At 40.2% G+C, this 24091-nt stretch overlaps 1 protein-coding gene across 2 annotated transcripts in view; it reads right to left on the reverse strand.

The window, feature by feature from the left end:
• SORCS2 (sortilin related VPS10 domain containing receptor 2) overlaps positions 1-24091 on the reverse strand; it is a 1187504-nt gene that overhangs the window by 524947 nt on the left and 638466 nt on the right. For both annotated transcript variants that reach the window (XM_089691582.1, XM_089691581.1), the window contains exon 3: positions 9054-9141. In XM_089691582.1, coding sequence (XP_089547708.1) covers positions 9054-9141 — 88 coding nt within the window. The remainder of the gene's footprint in view (positions 1-9053; positions 9142-24091) is intronic.

Raw genomic sequence — 24091 nt, forward strand, 5'->3', positions numbered from 1 at the left:
CGGCTGATTCGGCGAATTCCAGGAAGAAATTCGATTCGATGCAAATTAATTCGCTACGAAGTTAACTTATAAAAAGGGTTTCTAGGCTTCAGAGAGCCTTTAAATTAGTGCAGAACACTGTACCTTTAATTTAAATGCCCTTGGAGATGAGGAAGGAGAAGGAGAAGGAGAAGGATGAGAAGAAGGAGAAGGAGAAGGATGAGAAGAAGGAGAAGGATGAGAAGAAGGAGAAGGAGAAGGATGAGAAGAAGGAGAAGGATGAGAAGAAGGAGAAGGATGAGAAGAAGGAGAAGGAGAAGGATGAGAAGAAGGAGAAGGATGAGAAGAAGGAGAAGGATGAGAAGAAGGATGAGAAGAAGGATGAGAAGAAGGAGAAGGAGAAGGATGAGAAGAAGGATGAGAAGAAGGAGAAGGATGAGAAGAAGGATGAGAAGAAGGAGAAGGATGAGAAGAAGGAGAAGGAGAAGGATGAGAAGAAGGAGAAGGATGAGAAGAAGGATGAGAAGAAGGAGAAGGATGAGAAGAAGGACAGTTCTGTGACAGTTTCTGTCTATTTCTGACAGTTCTGTGACATTCACTCCATACAGCGGTTTCAACCGCTGTATGGAGGGAATGTCCCAGAACTGTCAGAAATAGTCTATTTCTGACAGTTGTGGGACATTCACTCCATACAGCGGTTGAAACATTGTATCTATTTGTTTCCATAAATGACATTCTGCAGATACACTTAGAGGAGCTCTGCAGATACACTTTTTGCCGGCTTGGAATTATTCTTATTTTCATCCTACTTCTTCTTCTTCTTCTTCTTCATCCTCATCCTCATCCTCTTCTTCTTCTGAGGATGAGGATGAGGATGAAGAAGAAGAAGAAGAAGAAGAAGTAGGATGAAAATAAGATTAATTCCAAGCCGGCAAAATGTGTATGTGCAGAGCTCCTCTAAGTGTATCTGCAGAGCTCCTCTAAGTGTATCTGCAGAATAGAGGAACTCTGCACATACACTTTTTGCCGGCTTGGAATTATTCTTATTTTCATCCTACTTCTTCTTCTTCTTCTTCTTCTTCATCCTCATCCTCTTCTTCTTCTTCTGAGGATGAAGAAGAAGAAGTAGGATGAAAATAAGATTAATTCCAAGCCGGCAAAAAGTGTATGTGCAGAGCTCCTCTAAGTGTATCTGCAGAGCTCCTCTAAGTGTATCTGCAGAATAGAGGAACTCTGCACATACACTTTTTGCCGGCTTGGAATTATTCTTATTTTCATCCTACTTCTTCTTCTTCTTCTTCATCCTCATCCTCTTCTTCTTCTTCTGAGGATGAGGATGAGGATGAAGAAGAAGAAGAAGAAGTAGGATGAAAATAAGATTAATTCCAAGCCGGCAAAAAGTGTATGTGCAGAGCTCCTCTAAGTGTATCTGCAGAGCTCCTCTAAGTGTATCTGCAGAGCTCCTCTAAGTGTATCTGCAGAATAGAGGAACTCTGCACATACACTTTTTGCCGGCTTGGAATTATTCTTATTTTCATCCTACTTCTTCTTCTTCATCCTCATCCTCATCCTCTTCTTTTTCTTCTGAGGATGAGGATGAGGATGAAGAAGTAGAAGAAGAAGAAGAAGTAGGATGAAAATAAGAATTCCAAACCGGCAAAAAGTGTATGTGCAGAGTTCCTCTATTTCTGACAGTTCTCTGACAGCTTCTTCACATGTACAGCGGTTGAAACATCTGTATCCTAAATGGAAACTAATAGATACAATGTTTCAACCGCTGTACATGTGTTCCTTCTGTCAGAGAACTGTCAGAAATAGCGGAGCTCTCTGCAGGGACACTTTTGCCGGCTGATCGGGAAAAATCTGATTCGCGCACCCGAAGTAGGCAAATATTCGGATTCGACGCGAATCGAATTTTTCCTGAAATTCGTATCGAATTCCGGTTCGCCTGGTTCGATTCGCTCATCTCTAATCCAGGCACATGTGAGCTCGCCACCCATTAATATGTTTTCATTAATAACAAATGATATGCAATTTTTTTTTTAAATGCAAGCAGTTTGATTTAGTATTCTCTAGGGTTGGGCTTCATGCTTGAGTCGAACATAAGTTCAACTCAAACATAGGCCGTTTCGTGTGTTTGGCGAACACGCAAACGGTAAGGGTATTCGGTGGGCTATTTGCCCACCGTGCCCCACAATGCACTGGACCCTGACAGTGCATTGTGATTGTTCACAGGTCAGATGCAATGCTTTGGCCAATCACAGCGCATGATGATGTCACAAGGGACTTGGTGATGCTGCCCCTTGTGACGTCATCACAGTATTTAGGAACTGTCATCCCGGCACAGCTATCAGACAGCGGGAGCCAGTGTCGAGAGTGGAGCGTTTTTCTTTTTTCAGGTTGGCGGTGGGCATGTTGACTGATGTTGGATCTACTTTAGGGGTCATTTTTTTAATTTTTGCTTTTAATAAAGGACTTATCAAAGACTGTCTACTGTCATTTTTACACTACACTTTTTTTTTTTGTGAATGGGTAGCAGTACCATGTACCCCATACTCATTCACATGGGGGGGGGATGGGGAGCTGGGGGCCCCCTATTTAAAGGGGGCTTCCAGATTCCGATAAACCCCGTCCACAAACGAGGTTGTGGGGAAGAGGCCCTTGTCCCAATAAGCATGGGGACAAGTTGCTTTGGGGGGAGCCCCCCTGCCCCAAAGCACCTCCTCATGTTGAGGGTATGTGGCCTGGTATAGTTTGGGGGGGTGCTCGCTCGTCCCCCACCTTTCCTGATCTGCTGCGCTGCATGCTCGAATAAGGGTCTGGTATGAAGTTTGGGGGGACCGTCCCACTCCATTTTTTAAAACATTTTGGTGTGGGGGTTGCCTTCAAAATCCATACCAGACCCAAAGGGCTTGGTATGGATGGGGGGCCCCACGCATTTTTTTTTCAATTGCAGGGCAATACCGGCAATTCTTTTTACGCTTCTTCACTACTAAAATACTGCATGACTTAATAAGATAAGTCATGCGGTATTTTAGTAGCTGTGCAATATCTTACTGCTTACTCAGATGTGGTTAGATATCGCTTAGTAAATTGTCTCTGTTCTAAGTTTTTGGTCGAACTTTCAGTAGGTTCGAATGTTCAAACGCAAACCGAACAGGGGGGGGGGGTGTATGACCCATCACTAGTATTCGTTATACAGCAGAGCTCAGATTGGGAGAAAAAAAAAGCAACATCAGGAGCCTATTAGTTGTACTACAGTGCTCATGTGATAACAAGGAGCATGCTCATAGGAGGAAAGCAGTTTGACAGAGAGATGAGCTCATCAGTCTGCTACTTCTTTCAGTTTCCCATCAGCAGCTGAGGAAGAGGAGACAACCTACAAGCATTACTTAAAGATAACCTTTACCCCCCCCAAAGCTAAGAATCCCTGATTTATGAACCTCGGCATGCTGATATCTAATTATTTACAAGCCCTAATGTATGATAAATAAAGTTTTTTTTACTTATTGGTATTTCCAGGCACTGGAGATGTATTCAGTACTTCACAAAAAATGGTGAGAACAATCCCCTGCGCTTAAATGGATAATCCCTACCCTAAGCTGCTAAACACCTTCCTTCAACCACAAAGTGTAATTAAATGAATAAACAAAATGGTGCAGCGCTAAATAACTACTACCATGTGCATCAAAAAATATGAATAAATAAATAATACTACTAATTATACCATGTTATCATACAAAGTATAAAAGTGATATATATTAGTGCAACAACAGCAATGAATGTATGTAAATGATTCCCCCAACCTGGGGGATCAAATAAATGTGAACAATAAGATCCCTATAGAAAACACAGTGCAAGTGTACAAAACCACACTCAGTGAAAAAATAAATAAATGTCCAATCAAAGCCCACACGCTGCACAAATAATACTGAATAGTGTACCCTGAAGAAGTCACATGGTGATCGTGAAGCAACGCGTTGGTACGCGGTGACAGGACTTCCGGTGCACGGTGACGTCAGTTCCGGCATGGGGGCCATCTTGGATCACCCGGAACCATGCATATACACCCATAGTATGGGTAAAGGCTGGATATTGCTGTTTATCATGTGAGTGGGTATTATTCTTGTTATTTGAGTAATGAATACTGATTCACACTATGGAGGATCTCTGTTTGTTTCTGGTATGATCCTTTGTGGGAGAATGACCAGCTAAAAGTACCAGGGGATTGGAGAACTAAGGAGGATCACTGGTCTGTGGGAGTATCCAGGAGGGTCCATCTGGTGGTGACGAGGCTATTCCTGGGAAAGCGTGGCTTACCCTTAAAGCGAGCTGGCCCTTGTGGAGGTAAGGGGGCACTTTGGCTATTTTTGGATTCACAAGTTGTTTTGGCACTGGATTCACTTCACGTTGTGCTGAATTTACACGCGATTTATATTTTTGTGGAGCACTATTCAGTTTTATTTGTCCAGCATGTGGACTTTGATTGGACATTTATTTATTTTTTCACTGAGTGTGGTTTTGTACACTTGCACTGTGTTTTCTATAGGGATCTTATTGTTCACATTTATTTGATCCCCCAGGTTGGGGGAATCATTTACATACATTCATTGCTGTTGTTGCACTAATATATATCACTTTTATACTTTGTATGATAACACGGTATAATCAGTAATATTATTTATTTATTCATATTTTTTTATGCATATGGTAGTATTTATTTAGCGCTACACCATTTTATTTATTCATTCAGTACTTCACAGCTGCCCCTAGAGATGGCTACGTCACCAGTGCCTTCCAGGAAATTCTCATGATCTGTGGAAGAAAAAAGCTTTTTTCCTGAACTTACAATATTTCAGGAATAAGACCTCATCTTTTGGGGCAAGCGGGTGGCTACCAGTTTTGCACATGCACAAGATCTGATGCAGATGTCATTGGTGGTAGGGTAGAGAACATAGAAGAAAGATTTGGAACAACCAGTGACTTTTTTACAGTGGCACATTAAGCAGAGAACAGACAGGATAGACCAGTACACGAGTGGCACACAAGTACTAAAGAAGCTTTTTATGTATAGTGCTTGTAAACCTCTGAAATGAAAAGTGAACAAAGCAAATCCTTCCTTAGTATGTATTCACCTCAATCCAAAGCTCAGAGTGTGATTTCTTTCTCCTCTCTCATATCTTTGCTATCTGCATCAGTCACTTCTGACAGTCTATGACAATCCTGGGAGACAGTCGAGCCTCCCTCCAGCACACAGCAGGTGATTGGCAGAAATGTTCAATGGTCATTGTGAAATGTTCAGATGTGAACATTTCACAATGAGACTGTGTAAAAGGGGTGTGTTCACTCCCTCTATTCAGGTCTCAGATTACACTCCCTGCTCTATGCTATGCTTCGCCTTCTGAAGCTCAGAAATGCTGCGTAAATTCTGGACTTTGAACTAAAGGAGAGAGGGCAGCAGATAAACAGGTGCAATTTATGGAAAATAATTTGTTTAATCTCTGTGTATCACCTGGAGCTCCTCATTTCAGTGGGTATAGAGTAAGGGTGTGAAAAAGGAGAGAAGCGCCTCTAAGTGCAATAAGTCTTTTAATTCAAGTCTAAATGTAGAAACACTCACATGTGTGAAGTAATCATAAGCATAAAAACCGTGGTTAACAATAGTTAACGGTGGGGTGGTAACCCGGGTGAAGAGCCGTCATCTCTCTGCGATGTGGGGAGGTCAGCTCTCGGCTGGAACAGCGTGGTGGCTGGAGGGGGAACAGCGGTGAGGCCAGCCTTCATGCACGTCCTCCCTCAAAGCCGGATGGAACGCACGCTGGAACGTACCGGCGGCGTGGCCGTGATGACGTCAGATCCCAGGGTGCACTGCGACGCGTTTCGGAGCATGCACTGGCCGTGGAAGGCGGAAGTGCACTCCTTTTTCAAGCAGCGCAGAGAGATGACGGCTCTTCACCCGGGTTACCACCCCACCGTTAACTATTGTTAACCACGGTTTTTAAGCTTATGATTACTTCACACATGTGAGTGTTTCTACATTTAGACTTGAATTAAAAGACTTATTGCACTTAGAGGCGCTTCTCTCCTTTCTCATCTACAGAAGTTGCTACAGCTTATTTGGAAGCCTTGCCCTCAGTGCCACACGGAATCCTACGCTCTTCATACAGTAGCCACTAATACCACTATCACCCATACTACCATTTCCCAGGACTTTGCAGTGTTTGCGCTGTTACAACCCTTCCTCATAGAGTAAGGGTGTACAACCACTTTAAGTATGTCAACTTGGTACATTATAAAGATAACAATTGGGGGCACTCTGCTTTAACTTCAGAAAAATCAGGTCTCCTGCCCTTCCAGACAAGGCTAAATGGTGTAGCAGAGCTGTGTAAATCTCAGAACTGGATAGACAGAAATCTAAATCCTTTGGTAGGTGAAACATCTCCCTTATATGTATTAACTGCATACTTAGCAGTTTGTCTGGAGTTCAGCTTTAAAGAAACCGGTCTGCAGTGGAACATGATGGTTGCAATTGTTGACCTCTCCTTCTGAAAATGCAAGCTGCCTGGCTGTCATTCTGATCGTTTTGCTAAAATACTGTCCTGGAACAAGTATGCAGACAAAGGCTTGTGACTTTCCTCTGAATTTACTGAGCTGCACACCTGAGCCTTTCAAGCATTGAAGGCCGAGGGTCAGGATAACAGCCAGTCAATTGATGCTTACTGACAGAGGCCAGCAATGGCAGTACCAATGTTTGCGTCATCCACCATGACTGCATTTTAAGACTCCTTCAACAAGAGCTCACAACAACACAAAAATACAGTGCATCCAGAAAGTATTCACAGCGCTTAACTTTTGCCACATTTTGTTATGTTACAGCCTTATTCCAAAATGGATTAAATTCATTTTTTTTCCTCAACATTCTACACACAATACCCCGTAATAACAACATGAAAGAAGTTTGTTTTGAAATCTTTGCAATTTATTAAAAATAAAAAACAAAAAAAAAACACATGTACATTAGTATTCACAGCCTTTGACATGACACTCAAAATTGAGCTCTGGTGAATCCTGTTCCCACTGATCATCCTTGAGATGTTTCCACAACTTGATTGGAGTCCACCTGTGGGAAATTCAGTTGATTGGATGTGATTAGGAAAGGCATAAACCTGTCTATATAAGGCCCCACAGTTAACAGTGCATGTCAGAGCACAAACCAAGCCATGACGTCCAAGGAATTGTCCATAGACCTCCGAGACAGGATTGTATCAAGGCACAGATCTGGGGAAGGGTACAGAAAATTTCTGCAGCATTGAAGGTCCCAATAAGAACAGTGGCCTCCATCATTCGTAAATGGAAGAAGTTTGGAACCACCAGGAATCCTCCTAGAATGAGCCGCTCGGCCAAAATGAGCGATCGAGAAGGGCCTTAGCCAGGGAGGTAACCAAGCACCCGATGGTCACTCTGAAAGAGCTCCAGCATTTCTCTGTGGAGAGAGGAGAACCTTCCAGAAGAACAACCATCTCTGTAGCACTCCACCAATCAGGCCTGCATGGTAGAGTGGCCAGACGGAAGCCACTCTTCATTAAAAGGCAAATGGCAGCCTTCCTAGAGTTTGCCAAAAGGCACCTGAGGAGAAACAAAACTCTCTGGTCTTATGAAACAAAGACTGAACTCTTTGACCTGAATGCCAAGCGTCATGTTTGGAGGAAACCAGGCACCGCTCACCACCTGGCCAATACCATCCCTACAGTGAAGCATAGGGGTGGCAGCATCATGCTGTGGGGATGTTTTTCAGCGGCAGGAACTGTAAGACTTGTCAGGATCAAAGGAAAGATGAATGCAGCAATGTACAGAGACATCCTTGATGAAAACCTGTTCCAGAGCGCTCTGGACCTTAGACTGGGGCGACGGTTCATCTTTCAAGAGGACAGCAACCCTGAGCACACAGCCCACATACCAAAGGAGTGGCTATGGGCCAACTCTGTGAATGTCCTGGAGTGACCCAGCCAGAGCCCAGACTTGATTCTGATTGAACATCTCTGGAGAAATCTGAAAATGGCTGTGCTCCGACACTCTCCATCCAACCTGATGGAGCTTGAGAAGTACTGCAAAGAAGAGTGGGAGAAATTGCCCATAAATTGGTGTGCTAAGCTTGTAGCATCATACTCAATACGACTTGAGGCTGTAATTGGTGCTAATACTTTGACAAAGCATTGAGCAAAGCCTGTGAATACTATACTATGTACATGTGGTTTTTTTAGTTTTTTATTTTTAATAAATTGCAGAGATTTCAAAATGAACTTCTTTCACGTTGTCATTATGGGGTATTGTTTGTAGAATGTTGAGGAAAAAAATGAATTTAATCCATTTTGGAATAAGGCTGTAACATAACAAAATGTGGCAAAAGTTAAGCGCTGTGAATACTTTCTGGATGCACTGTCTGTACTTGCACACACTTGAGGAAAACGCCAGTTTTGCCAGATGTCCTGTCCAAACAATCCAACAACTATAACAGCAACCACAATAATACCAAAATGATTCATGCCATAATTTTTCTTTATTCAAGTCTGCTGCATTGGCAAAAATAAGGCCGGCTAGAATTACATAGAATTTCCAGAACCGAAATTCTAGAAACAGAGATTCAGAAAATTACTCTGCAGTTTGCATTTTCTTGTCAATTGCATCATTTGACATATTTCGTACGACACCCTGAACATTTTCATTGATTGTTATGCCAATGTTTTGAATATAATGTTCAATTTTGGGATACACATTCACATTACAGTAAGCACAATTTTGCTCACAATTTCATTTGTTTGAGAAAAAAATGTCACCCCTCTCCTTCAAATTTCCTCATCAGTATGGTTGAAATTGATTGTCGCTTTTACTTTAAAAACCTGAACGAACATTCTAAAAACACATTTTATAGTGTATAGCCAGTAGAATTTCATAGATTTTGACAGACTGCACATCAGCATGTTTAAGAACTAACTTTCATGACTATGAATTGCACATGAAATGATGAAGCAATAATTAAAAAAAACCTTTAGTTTAATTAAATATATCCAGCATACCTTTCTCTTGTTGGTAGGGCAGATGTGGAAGTTATCAATCACAGGCTGAAGGTTTACCTTTGTATAGGTTGTTCCATAATCTGCAGACCTGGAAAATAAATAAACTGAAATAAGTAACGGCACTTTGTAAAGAAAAATAATGTTACAATATGGCAAGTGGCTGTTAACCATGAATTAATTAGGGGTAATTTCACAAAAGTGGATGACTTATTTTCACTGAATTTGTTGCATTACCTTATAATTGTGCCTGAAATGTTCAATATACAAACATAAATATAACAGTGGAGTAGGTGGTTTTGCATAAAATTGTTATTTTGAAAGCTTTTGGAATGATCTGTATTTTATCTCGACCTCTAATGACTACATTTTATGTTCCCTGGAGACAACTCCTAGAAATTTACAATTATTGCCAAGCAGAAGCCAGTACTATCTTTAAGCGAACCTAAGGCTGGGCTATGGACATTCCATAATAACATATTCTTAACATACAGCAAATTAAATTTAAATGAAACACTCTCTGATTTCTGTAGATACAACATCGTGGAGTCGTCCATTCTCAAATTAATCTCTTAGGCCATTCAAGCTGTTCTCTCAGCAATTTAGCTGCTCCTGCTTCCTCCACCTAGCACTGACTTAGAAGCTCTGCTTCCCTTTCTCAGCAGTGATTCAGCAGCTCAGATAACTTGCACTCCACCTGCAGCAGTAATTCAACAGCTCAACCTACCATTCTCCCTCTCCCAACAGAGGCTCAGGAGTCTTCCACTGTCCTAATCTCTAATGTACACACAAAGTAGAGGCTCTGATAGAGGGAGAAGCTTTAAAGCAGAACTCCGGGCAAACATTCTTTACATGTCCTTGTTGCTAATTTCCTACCTTCACTGAATATATCATCCATCTTCTTGTTCACTCGGAATTTGCTCTGAAATAGCCTATTCATTTTCAGATCAATCCATGAATTATCTTTGGTTTCCTGTTTGTAAGACCAGTGGCTGCTATGTCTCCTATTCCCTCAGCCAGTGGTCTTAGCACATCCCTTCTGTAGTTCTTTCTCCAGGAAGCAGTGATGTTATTCAGCCCCACTTGCAGTGGTGGGAGGACGGGGACTCTCAGAGACATTCAACATATACAGGCCTAGTGTACCCGCCCGCATTCACTACAATTCCCTGTGGCTGATGGGATCTGTAGTTTCCTTTTACTGCAGAGAGAGAGTAGAGGATATGATGTAATCCCTGCTGTTACACCTCCTCCTTGGCAGAGCAGATGCTGTTATCTTTTGAATTACAGAGATGAGGTCATGAAAATTCAATTAGAGTTTTCTCCTAAATTGTAGGGATGTTCAAAATTTTATTAACTGTTTAGTGTTTTGTGTAGGGGCTACTAATGGGCGATTTTTTTTTTTTTTGCTTATCCCGAAGTTCTTTAACATTTTAAAGCAGGGCAGCAGTTTACCTGGCACAGCCTAAATGTATGTATATATCTCAAGGCTTTGTTTGGAGGTCGCTATCAAAGACTTATGAGTTTTTTTTCCTCAATTTTTAAATTTTTTTTTTGCTTTGTGGGCTACACAAAATAATTCCACATATAAGGCAATAGTCATTCCAGTTGGTATATGCCCTGTCAGCCCTTAGGCACACAGACTCTTTCAGGCATCTAACAGGCGTAAATAACAGGGTATTTCCATGCCCTAGAGAGAGCTGCAACATACAGCTACACATAATAAAGAAGGGTTGTAGACTAGCTGTACTTTGGTATATACTGTGTTTGAGTAAACAATGTGACAAATGTATATCATTGATGTGCAAAAGCCAGCTAACTTACAGCCATTCATTGCTACCGGTGTCTGTACCCCACAGCTGTCTCTTTAAGGTGCAGATATACGTACAAAAGCCTTTGGGTCCATAAGGCCTTTAAATTAGCAGATTAGGTCCTTATTCAGTAAAGTAGTACCATAAATGCAATATTTGACACTGTAACTCCTGCCCATGGCCCTCACGTAACACCCCTCTTTCTGTTTGGCCCCACCCAGATCATACCCACTTTCTGTGTGGCCCCATCTAGATCACGCATTCGTTCTGTGTTTTTCTGTCCAGAGCATGCCCACTTTTGGGCCTTCTTGTCTAATTCTGCATTGACTGCCCACTTGTGTCCACAATCCTTTCGGCCCACACCTTTTTTTTTTTTAGTTACTGCTCAAGTTCAATAATTCAAACAAGGTTAATGCAGTAAATATCAATAAATAAAGGTGCAGCGCTAGATATGTATAAAAATTAGACAAAATGGAATAAAAACATAAAACATAGAGTGTATGGTAGCAATATAATCAAATGCAAAGTAGTGCAAAATTGTCAATCACACTGTGGTGAAATTAAGTGGATAAATGTCCCAAATAGCTGAAAAATTGCCCACGTGGGGATCCAGTAGATCCTAATAGAGTGCATGGGGACGAGGGTCCAGTGTGCCACACAGTGGATATAATATAAAGAATGCGCACTCACCATAAGTGCGTCAAACATGCGCATATGAGATTTTCCTGTCTCATCAGGTATTGGTCATCTACTGCCAGAACAGGGTCAGGGTCATACACCATCCAATCTCCTCTAGGATAGGTACTCCAAAAGCCTTATCGCATGTCACAGTCAAGGGTCCCTTTAAGCAGGTTCTGCAAGTGGGGACTCTCTGAGCGTCGTTCTAACGACTATGCCTCTATCTATTGCACAGCCACGCTCCGCTCACGTTAAGGTTAATGCAGTAATCACTGGATGCAACCTGGGACACAAAATTGGGACAGATGTGGGACTGTACCAGAAAATCCAGGTCAGTTGGAATCTATGCAGTACACAGAACAATGAAAATGGGCACATGCAGTAAAACACATAAAGAATCAGAAACTATTTTATACTGATTCTGATATCTAAATACAGTACAGCTGATTGCAAACTATTGATGAAGGCATTTCTCTTTGTTCTCACTGAGACTAATAAAGCAACTCGATGAATTCTATAGCAGGAAACTTTTTTTGTCTTCAAGAAAGTTTAGTGAGTTTTTCAGCTTACATCTGGTATTATGGCTAAAATGTGCAGACTTGCTCTCTTGCCCTGACCACAAAACACTGTGGTGGGTTAGGAAACCACCACCCATCATAGAGCAATTAGCGGTGTAGACAAGATGAATTGAATGTGGTATGTGAGAAAATGGAGAATATGTTATCCTATAGCGCTAAACCTCGAACAAAAATAATATCGTTCCATGTGCTCAACCAAAAGAAAACATTATTTTTTAATATTTCAGCTTCCCAGAAAACATATTTTATCGATAATGAAACCCAAGCCAGTCTGTTCAATATAAGGATCAGTTTTCCCACAAATTGCATAGTACTTTATATAGAGTTTTACCATTTCATTCTCTCTTAGGATATATATATACACTTCCCCCCTGCATTACTGATCTGATGTAAAATATGATATATGGCTTAGAAAAATCTTTGTTTTTTGTAATTAAATTTAATACGGCAATTGGATCCTTACCATTCTGTACTGGTGAAAAAAATGAAGGAAAGTCAAAAAACGGATGGTCTTTAGTAAGAAAGTGTCTAAAAGTTCTTTTAGGGTAATTTAATACACCAGAATGTATGAAACAATCATAAACGGTCCATCAAGTCGAAACACAAACTTTCCGAGCACCCTTTCCTAACCTTTTTTTGCCCTAGAGAAACTCTTTAAATGTTTTTCAGGTGTAGGGGAACCCGTGTTTCAACCAATTTATTGGAGTTTTGTGATCAAAATACCCCTTTATTGGGGTCCAATAAAGGGGTTCTACTTATTGTGGTAGTCAGAATGCCATCCTTACAGAGAGCTGGTGTTATGCTGCTAGCTCTGCCTAATGGCATTGGAATTGAAACTATGTAGGCACCACCAAATGGGAGGTCAATCAGACACAGCTCAAGAACCCCTAAATAACCTCTGGAGGAACTCTAGGTGAGAATGGCTCTAGTTGAGGGCCCAGGTTGCTAGATGCGTGCATTCAGGGGATACTTTCATACCACCAACTAGCAAGCGGACCCTCCTCCACTAGGCCACCACTCATCACCGATCAGAATTAGTTTTATTTATCTGTGCTTTCTCAGGTATAGGCCATTTTGCATGAGTAGTACAGGAAAAGTACAGGAAAAGAGATACCTGTTTCCCATTTTTTTCAAGGCATTTACTGAGCTAAGCAACAACATGCAAAAGCTATCTTTCATAAATCAAAGGGTATGATAAGTAAATCCAAACAACTGTTTACAGCACAAAACACTCAAAACATTTTCAGAAGCATTCACAATCATATTGTTGGCAATGCATGAGGGAAAAGGTGGTGGTACGCACAAATCTTCATAACTCACAAAGGTTCTCCAAAGGTACAGGTGACCAAAGTTGCTATTCCATTCTACTGCTATTCCATTCCAACCCATCCCAGGAGGGTTTACTTTCCAGTGATTTCCCCGAAGGGATCTTGCCACTATTTTGTCTTTCCTCCCAAGAACCCATTCAATCCTCCCTCAAGGTCCCTATATCTCCATGCATGGTTGAAAGACATAAAGGCCATCTAGCAACCCCTGGGCAGATTATCGATAAATTTCATATGTGTAATAGACTCTGTCTAGAACTAGTTCTGGCCAGCTCAGTAGATTGTTTTAGAAAAGAGTTGGATGCATTCCTAAATACACCAAATTTAACTGGATATTAATTAAGAGTGTCTCAGCACTCTGTGTAATCTGGTCTCCCTGCTTCTTAGGCCTATTTTATAGAATAGCCATAGAAGGAGTTAGAGATAGCTTGGAGTGTTGTTTGCAGCTTGCTACCTGTTGGCAAGTCTTTAATACAATTATTTTGCTGATTAAACATACAAAATTTGTGATACATTCCTTTTAGCTTTTCTGTATGTTTTCAGGTTATGGCACAAACACAGGAAGGAATATACATTACCCCCATACACAGTATGCCCCAATAAGATCTGACCATAACCATTGACGTTAGCCTTTTCACCACCATGATTTACAGTTCTGCTTTAATAAAAAAAAAGTTAGTCTTTCCACTGTAACAAAGATATACTGTACAGTATATTTCCTTCAAGAATGAGGACTATACTGTGTGATTGTTCTTACATTTCTTCTGTCACTAACTTTCTCAAACTCTTTAGTTTCAGCTTTTGGGAAGAAAACAATCAAAGGACAAACTAATGTCTATGGCTGCAAAGTAATTTCCGCGGTGGCTCCACTGGAATTGTCAAACAATGCTGCAACCGTTGCCTTGTTTTCAACGCTATTCTTTGGTGGCTTGCCTGGAATATGTAATTAACACAGTAATGCTCCTTAGACAGAGCTACTGCCACAATGTTAAAAGAAAAAAAATCGCCCTCTCCTGACTTGAATGTAGAATAGCCAAATTTCAGCAGTTTGCAGATAAACATGTCAGTATGGTTTTCTCTCACCTCCATCACATGACATTTTTAACTTTGTGGCAGAATGGTGTTCCTAGGCACATGTTTCAATTACATTTCTTTGGACTGTAATCTGGCAAAGACGCTGAGCCAAGAATACTGAAGCATACAAGCTTGTGTTCGCGAAAATACAAAATCTTGTATGAAGGGGGAACTTTGGTGTACTTCCAGTGAATACACAGTTTTGAAAGTATTTTGGATTTGTCATTTACCATTTTATTTGCCTGATTACATTTCTATAGTAAGCATTTTTCAATTGTTTAAATAATAATAATAATTACAACCCCCTCCTCTTTTCTATTACACGGTAGGGAGGTGTTCAGTAGTTAACAGAGGTAATCAGGGCAGGATTGATAATACTGCAGGACACAGGACAGCACTGAATGTCTGGCAGGATCACATTCTGCACTTTATAAACAGATGCTTTCAATAAACAGATCAAAAGGAAAATACAGTATGTATTTCTAGTTGCTATCTTTTTTTTGGGGGGGGGGGGATTGTAGCCAGGGGAAGTGCCTCCTTAAACCCTAATTCTTCAAATGATTACACTCATTCCATAGTGACATCTCGGGCGCTGGCATTTCCACCAAAACAATCATTTACACGAGCAAAAGGAACACAGAACGCCAAGATGCAAAATAATAATCTTCTTTTATTAAAACAGCCAGCATGAACAAGTTTTAAACTGACGCATTTTGTGTTAGGTACAGTCTTTTCTCAAAGAATAACAGCACAACTATAGACACATTGAATAATCGCACATGAATAGTGATCCCTTCATTATTTAAATGCATTCCAATAAAATTCTGCTATTATAATATATAAATATTATGTTATAACAGTTCTTGATGTTACTTTGTACCACTATAAGGAAATTAATATATATATATATATATATACACACACACACACACACTCACCGGCCACTTTGTTAGGTACACCTGTTCAATTGCTTAGTAACACAAATTGCTAATCAGCCAATCACATGGCAGCAACTCATTTAGGCATCTAGATGTGGTGAAGATGACCTGCTGAAGTTCAAATTGAGCATAAGAATGTGGAAGAAAGGGGATTTAAGTGACTTTTGACCACTTCCCGTCTGGCCCATGTATATAAATGGCCCGACGGGAGCATTGCAGGAGCGGGTTTCCATTCATAAACGGCGCCCGCATTTTCAAGCTGTGCACACTCCCTGGGTGCCTGCTGTGAACACCAATCGCTGTACGGGACCTCTGTGTGAGGTCCCGATCATGTGATCACTGATTGGCCAATCAGTAATCACATGAATAGTAGTAAGCAAGATGTCACTTCCTGACATCATTGCTTACTACTTGTGAAATCTGTGAATGATCACAGAGGTCACATGGTACAAGGCTATTCACTACCCTTGTACCATGTGACAAGCTGTGACCAATCACAGCTCTCACAGTATTTCTCAATGGCTGCAAGAATGCAGCCAGAGAGAAGGAGAAATAATTACTTTTATAGCCTTTATGGGTGTAAAAGCAATCAGTGTAAAAAAAAATCTTCATCACCCCCCACAAGTAGTACAGTGTCACCATGGAGACACTATACTGCTAGGGTGACAGTATGTTAAAAAAACCAAACAAACTATAATATTAAAAAAAAAATTAAAAAATGTTTTGAAAAATTATAATTTTTGGTTATAAACTAATTTGGGTTATTTTTTTTCTACTAAAAAGATAACCAAATAAATTTTGGCCAAGATTTATGAAGAAAGATTATTTATTTGGAAATGTAATAAGAAAAACACTTTTTATTCAACATTTTTGGACTTTTTCATTTATATATCAAAAAAAAAAAAAATCCCAGTGGTGAATAAATACCACCAAAATAAAGTTTTATCGGTCTCAAAAAAATGCTAAAAAACTCATATGGGTACAGAGTTGCATGACCGTGCAATTGTCATTCAAAGTGTGATAGCACTGAAAGCTGAAAATTGGCCTGGACCGGAAGGGGGTAAAAGTGTCTGGACTTGAAGTGGTTAGTGTTGCATGGTTGTTGGTGCCAGACAGGCTGGTCTGCAAATTTCAAAAGCTGCTGATCTCCTGGGATTTTCACACACAACCATCTCAAGGATTTGCATAGAATAGTCCGAAAAAGAGAAAATATCCAATGAGTCATAGCTGTATGGATGAAAATGCCTTGTTGAGGTTAGAGGAGAATGGGCAGACTGGTTCAAAATGATGGAAAGATAACAGTAACTCATGTCTATATGGACCAGAATCTCTGAGGAATGTTTCCAACACCTTGTTGAATCTATGCCACAAGGAATTAAGGCAATTCTGAAGGCAAAAGGGGGTCCAACCCGGTACTAGCACTAGTGTGAGTGCGGAGTATATATATATATATATATGTATACTATGTGTAAACGTATCAAAAACATTTATACAACCTAAATAATTAAGACAACACTTGCATTATGATCTATTTCAGCCCAAAAAAATAAACAAAAACAACATAATAAAATGTAGCAATAAGAAAAGCTATACCTAACAAATGTAATTCCTCAGGTTCACAGCATGCCATCTACTGGCAGAACTAATTAAATACAACCTGCTACAATATCAATTATTAGAAAATTGCATCACAATTGCTAAAAAAAAATGCACTTCCTGACATCATTGCTTACTACTTGTGAAATTACTGCTAAATGCAAACCTGAACCTGAGTTATGCTCTTCAAATATTTGAACTGGGTCTAAAAAAACATTTATATAGGACATGGAAATACATTTTTAATAAATATTTTCAAATTCCAGCTGTGCAGGAAGGAGTAACCTCATCCATAGTAGTTGGGAACATCCTATTTCATACTGTATAACAGCTGGAATTCTGGGTTTGAAGTAAAAATAGAAACAAAAACTGCCTTCTTCCCAGCTTAGAGAACTTTGCATTGCCCTTCGATGTGAATCATGCTGCAAAGGCTAGTTATAAATTAGGGTGGTTGCCAACTTTTTGTATAGCTTGTTTGCTTGATATGGAGAACACATTGGATCCCTTAAGATCAAGTCCCGGATGTGACGAAACGCGCCAGATTGTGACGTTGGACGTACGGAGCAGGAGCTGGATGTGATACGGTGGCCATCTTGGAGTGGGGAATCGTGGTGATATCCACCCAGGAGCTGTGTGGCAATCCCCAGGCAGTGGGGTTTTTCTTGGAATGCGCGATTGTTATTACATTCATGTAAGCAGATATATTAAAGTGTAGTTTACGGTATTTTTTGGATTTACACTATTACTGTCTCATACATCCTGCGTGGATCTGAGTGACCAGGGAACTGGCTGGTGATACCAGGAGGGGATGAGATTGGAGAGTGGAGACAAGGAGGCTGAATAGTGTTGAGGACTTCCCTAGATTGCACCTTACAACGTTTTTGAGATTTTGTTCTCTGGTAAGGGTATATAATCTATAAGCATGAGAAGTGATACACCATTGTAGTGAATACACTGAGTGTAACACATCACTGTTGTGGCACAAGTTGCTGTCGTTGCTTTTTCTCACGTTTTTGCACTTATATAAAACACGTGTGGAGTATATATTTTAATGGTAATGCACTATGTGGAGTTTTTGATTTTTTTGAGGGTCTGTGTGGAAGCTGGCCTGTGAGGATCTTCAAACAATACAAAAGAGTGATTTCGAGTGGGACATTTTCTTTTTCTTTTTTCTTTTAATTTTTGGAATATAAGACATTGGACACTTATTAATAGAGTATATATGTGGTAATACACTGATTATTTGGATAGGCACTAATTATTGTTGATTATATTATTGTGTGAATAGGGTATGTGTCACTAGTGGTGGGTGGATTCTTTTTAGAAAAAATATTTTTTGATGTTTGCAACTTTCTAGGGTGGAAAGTGGTTTCTATTTAGAATTGGATAGCTGGCAGGGGTGTTGAGGATTCTACCACATTTACTTTTGATAAACCAGCTGTAGCTCTAATCTTTAACTCATACAGTATAGGATTACGTTTTGTTGCTTTTGGAACAGTACAATTTTTAGAACAATGGTTGATGCAATTCCATTTCAGCATAAAATAACAATCAGTTTTAAGGAAAAGATTAACACATTTAAACCAGATTGGTCCTTTTTTTGTTATGTTAAATGACCGTTGGCAAGTAAAAGATCATTTGAATTTATGATTAATTAACTATTTAATGTTACAGTGTATGGGCAACATTGATCCAAATTAAGAAAAGAGACATCTATTTGGTATTACTATTACTACTATTATGTACTTGTGTTCAATCATGCAGAATGTGAATACAAATTGTTGTTGCCTCCCTGGATAACGTGGAATCATCACAAAGATCCAGGTGTTTTTTTATAGACTGTTCCTTATAGACCAGGAAACAATCCAATGTGTTATATGGCAGATGAGTTTTACAACTTGTATGACAGCCATTAAAAGTAATATGATACTACACAACTTTCCATCCAGTTTCACAGACATGTCATAACTGTGACTCAAACACGGGAGAACACAGTATTGCAGCCAAAACCCCATCATAAAAAAATAAACATTTGAAGGTGAAAATTCTAAATGTTAGGTGTTGCATTAGGCCAGTTTGACCACAGACTACATGGAAAAGCAATAGCCAGGTGTGTCTGTAAAGGACATGTCTTCTACACATTAACATGCTTTATTGTACAGGAGAAATCAAATTATTTTGGCAGTACTGAATTATTTTCACAACTTGCCAAACTCAGCAACATCATGCATCTTGGCCAAACTATTTGTATTTAATATATATATATATATTTCTTTTCTCTCCTCTAGACTACTTGGATTTCTTTAGTAAAAGGAATGGGCCTAATGAATACAGGGAACTTTTTTGATTGTTTTGGTATTGCTGCTGCTGAGCCTGGAGATAATCCCAGTACCTACATTTGTAAACCATTTGCTAAATGGTAAAGAGCAGGGGTCTCAAAAACTTTTCAGTATGAGGGACACCCTTTACATTTCACAAATATTCCTAATATTCAATTTTATAAATAAATGGATACAATTAAAAATAATGAATGGTTTACTTTTTTAAATCAGGATGATATAATTCAGAAAAAAGAGAAATAACTTCAGTAAACAGAAAAAAGAAATTCAAACTTGTCCCTCCTTACATTGGTGTCCCCATCTGAATCCCCCCCCCCCCCAACAACAGAATCTTCATCAAAATTCCCCCTTACATCAGTGTTCCCATCAGAGTCCCCCTTTACATCAGGAACCTCATAAAAATCACCCCTGACATTAGTGTCCCCATTAGTGCTACCCTTACTTCAGTGTTTCTTTCAAAATCCCCAGTTACATCAGTGCCCTAATCAGAGGCCCCCATACATCAGTGTTTCCATCAGAATCCCCTCTTACATCAGTGTCCCCATCAGAATGCCCCTTCCATCAAAATCCCCCCTTACATTAGTGTGCTCATATGAGCCCCCTTTACATCGGTGTCATCATCAGAGACCCCCTTACATCAGTGTTCCCATCAGAACTACCTCTTACACCGGTGTCCCCATCAGAGCCCCCTCTTACATCAGTGTCCCTGCCAGAGTTCCCCCTTACAACACGGTCCCCATCAGAATCACCTCTTACACCAGTGTTCCCATCAGAGTTCCCCCTTACTTTATCAGTGTATCCATCAGGATACCCTCTTACATCAGTGTTCCCATCAGAGTTCCCCCTTACATCAGTGTCCTCATCAGAGTGCCCCCTTATATCACGGTCCTCATCAGAATCCTCCCTTACATCAGGGTCCCCATCAAAATCCCCCCTACACCAGTGTACCCATCAGAGCCCCCTAAAATCAGTGTCCCCATCAAAATCCCCTCTTATATCAGGATCCCTATCAAAATTCCTCCCTTACAGCAGTGTTCCCATCAGAATCTCCTATTACATTAGTGTTCCCATCAGAGTCCCACCTACATCAGTGTCCCCATACTAGTTCCTCCTTACATCACGGTCCCCATCAAAATCCCCCTTACGTCAATATCCCCATCAGAACTAGAGTTGTTGGTTCAAATCCCAACAATGGCACCACCTGCACAGAGTTTGCATGTTCTCCCTGTGCCTGCGTGGGTTTCCTCCAGGTACTCCAGTTTTCTCCCACACTCCAAAGATAGGTTAATTGACTCCTGTGTAAATTGGCCCTAGAATGTGTATATATGAATGTGAGTTAGGGACCTTAGATTGTAAGCTCCTTGAGGGCAGGGAGTGATGTGACTGTACAATATATGTGTAAAGCACTGTGTAAATTGACGATGCTATATAAATTGACGATGCTATATAAATACCTGTAATAAATAAAATAAATAAATGTGGATCAGGAATATATTTAGCTGATTTAAACTGAAAGTTCACTTGGGCTTCTTACTGAATGATATACTCTTGGGTGCCACTGATGACCCTCTTCTGAAAATGCAAGCTGCCTGGCTGTCTCTTTTCTTGTTCTGGGTTAGTAATTCAAAGTATTGACACCACAGTATGCATTCTAGAGTTATGTATTTTCTGAAGGAGAAATTGGCATTTGCAGCCAAACTGCAGACTCATTTAAAATACCATCAAAATGTATTCAGTCCTGAAATCCCTGCTCACCTGCTCCTGAGTGTTTCCTGGGCATGTACATTCAGAAGAAAACTGTTGCGGCAACAGGGATGCATGCTCAGCTTTGGCAATTAGCATGAACACAGCCCCGAGCTGCACCTGGCTATGGTAGATCAGACGAAGATACCCTTGCTGCTTGGCCTGAGATTACCAGCCCAGTGAATACGTTTGCCACTTACAACCTTTGTAAATCAGGCCTGCAGTCTCAAGCCAGATTTCCTCTCGAGCAGGAGCTTAAGAATGAATTAGCGATGAGGAATTGGATAACTTGCTTTAAGTGCATCCAAACCTCAGGAGGATGGAGCTGCAGATTTTTAAGGCCAGGAAGGAAATTTGTAATGTAAATGAAGTTGGAATCTGTACTTTGAATATTTTAGACTGCCATATGTTAACATCTCATTCTCATTCAATGCGATTTATTGCTTTCTATTTGCACCCGTCTTTTAAAAAGTGTTTATATGTAAATAATTATTTCAAATGTGTTGTGTACAGCTCTAATATTGTGCAGCAAAGCGGAACGGTATATAATTGCCAAGTGCCAAAATGTTTTATATAATCTGTCAGTGGATAACTTAACATTGCATTATTTTGTTTGATGTTATAAATTAAAGGTTCACTCCACCTAAACCCATTATGGCAAATATGGGTGAAATCATGTGAGCTTGACCATCCACTGACCTCCTATATTATAGCCAATGTTTAGTTAAAAAAACTTAAAAATTAAAAAGCACAAGGGACATTACTTACCATCCATATGCTGTGTCTCTTGTGCTACTGTCTCCTCAATAGGTGCTGTGACAGACACTCATCAGGAGTCCCAACTATATTCACCCTTTCTGCCCAGCTCTTCCACTCATAGAAGCCATACTACAGCTTCTCTGAATGAAACACCATCAATAAATGAAGGTGGTGGACCCTACAGTGGCAGAGGTGGGGGACTAGAGGAGGAAGATTTCACCTAAGTCGGAAGACATCAGCACAAGGGAAATGTCACACCGAGGGTAAGAAATGTCTCTTGTGCTGATTTATTTTTTTTTTAACTAAGGGTCCAGAAACAGGTTTCACTAATTGCTGCATGATCCAATCACACACCGTGCACTCTCAAGTTAATTTATTTTTCAATAGGGTGGATGGTATAACACTGCTTACAATATTTATCACCAACACACAATATAACGTCACGGTAAATACTGGGCCCCTTTTATCAAGGACAAATCATAATAAAAAAGGAACCATTGAAGGGAAACTGATTTCAGGAAGCTGTGTCCAAGAAAAGATAGGCAGAGGATTGAGCACTAGTCAAAAGTATTGCCTGTGGACTCTCCGCAGTTGATCTGACTTACAATGCTGTGTTGTGCACAAAAATAGTGTAAATTGCAGTTCAATGTTTCTAAATGTAAAATAATGCACCTAGGGAAAATGAATCCCTTGAGAGAGTACAGCATTGGGGATACAGTGTTGGCCAGCACTTAAGAGGAAAAAGACTTGGGGGTACTTATTTCAGATGATTGCAAAATGAGCAAACAGTGTGGCCATGCAGTGGGGAGAGTGAATAGAATTCTAGGATGCATTACTAGAGGGGTCACCAGCAGAGGAAGGAAGTCCTATTCCTCTATATAGACCTTTAGTTAGCCCTCATTTAGAATACTGTGTCCAGTCCTGGAGACCTCACTTACAAAAACTAGAACTTACTAGAACGAGTCCAGAGACAGGGAACGAAAATGGTGAAAGGTCTGGGGGATAAAATATATCAAGAGCAACTTCAGGAACTTAACATGTACAGTCTAGAGGAAAGAAGAGAAAGGGGAGATATGGCTGAAACCTTTAAATACATCAAGGGGATGAATAAGGTTCAGGAGGGCAGTTTTTTTCTACATGAAACCAAAAACAAGAACACGGGGACATGACCTCAAACTAACAGGAGGAAAGTTCAAAACTAATCTCATAAAGTACTATTTATTGAAAGAGTAGTTGTAGCTTGGAATAAACTTCCAGCAAAGGTAGTGAACCAGTCAACAGTAAATAGCTTCAAACATGCTTGGGACAAGCATAGATCTATACTCAGATAAAAAAGTTAACAAAAAACAAAACAAAAAAAACAACCCCCCCCCCCACAAAAAAAACCACTCGATGGACCACTCGGTCTTTTTCTGCCGTCACTTTTCTATGTTTCTTTGTTTCTATGTGTCCCTGTTTGGAAGCAGCCACCTTGATAGAGACAGGACTTTGCTTCCTTGTGTCAGAGCCTCCAGCAAGGAGAACAGTGAGCAACACAATAATGACATCACCAAATCTCACTCCAAATCATCTAAGACTAGGAAACAGGGGAAGCAGTGCCTAAGATCTCACGCTGCATCTTTAAGGCTGCAGGTACAAGAGTGCCTAGAAACAGTCACAAACCAGGACGTACACTCCTATTTTTCAGGTGGAATGCAAGGCAAAAGGTAAATTGAATTGCATTTCTAAATGTCACCTTCAATATGGCAAAACTTCATTTTCTGAGTTCAGGTCTACTATATATATAAAAATAAATATGAGTAAGAACAGCCAATATAAAATGAAGACATGACATAAGTTTCAGCATAAGCATAATACATAAAAAGTATGTATAATAAGCAACATTCTATGCACTGATATCAGTAACTGATTTTATGTGGGCCTTTCAAGTTCGTAAGACATCTGTTCAAAATGTGCATGGGCAGCATGGGATCTGGCCCCAGCATCTCAGAGATGCCTGGAATTCGCTGTTTTCTCCGCAGGGTGATGTCACGCTTACTTCACCACGATCAGCAGCTGTTCTGCATACACGGAGCAGGAATGCTCACATCTTTGTATTACAGATACATGGGATGAACAGTGGGTGGGTACATTTAGCCAATACATAAAGTAGGGAAAGGGTTCCAAGATGTCACTGGCATCAGCATGCGAGACATGAACAGCC

This window comes from Staurois parvus, unplaced genomic scaffold (genome assembly GCF_062004578.1).
Source record: "Staurois parvus isolate SC_StPar_1 unplaced genomic scaffold, SC_StPar_1.0 ptg000564l, whole genome shotgun sequence".
Taxonomy (NCBI): Eukaryota; Metazoa; Chordata; class Amphibia; order Anura; family Ranidae; genus Staurois; species Staurois parvus.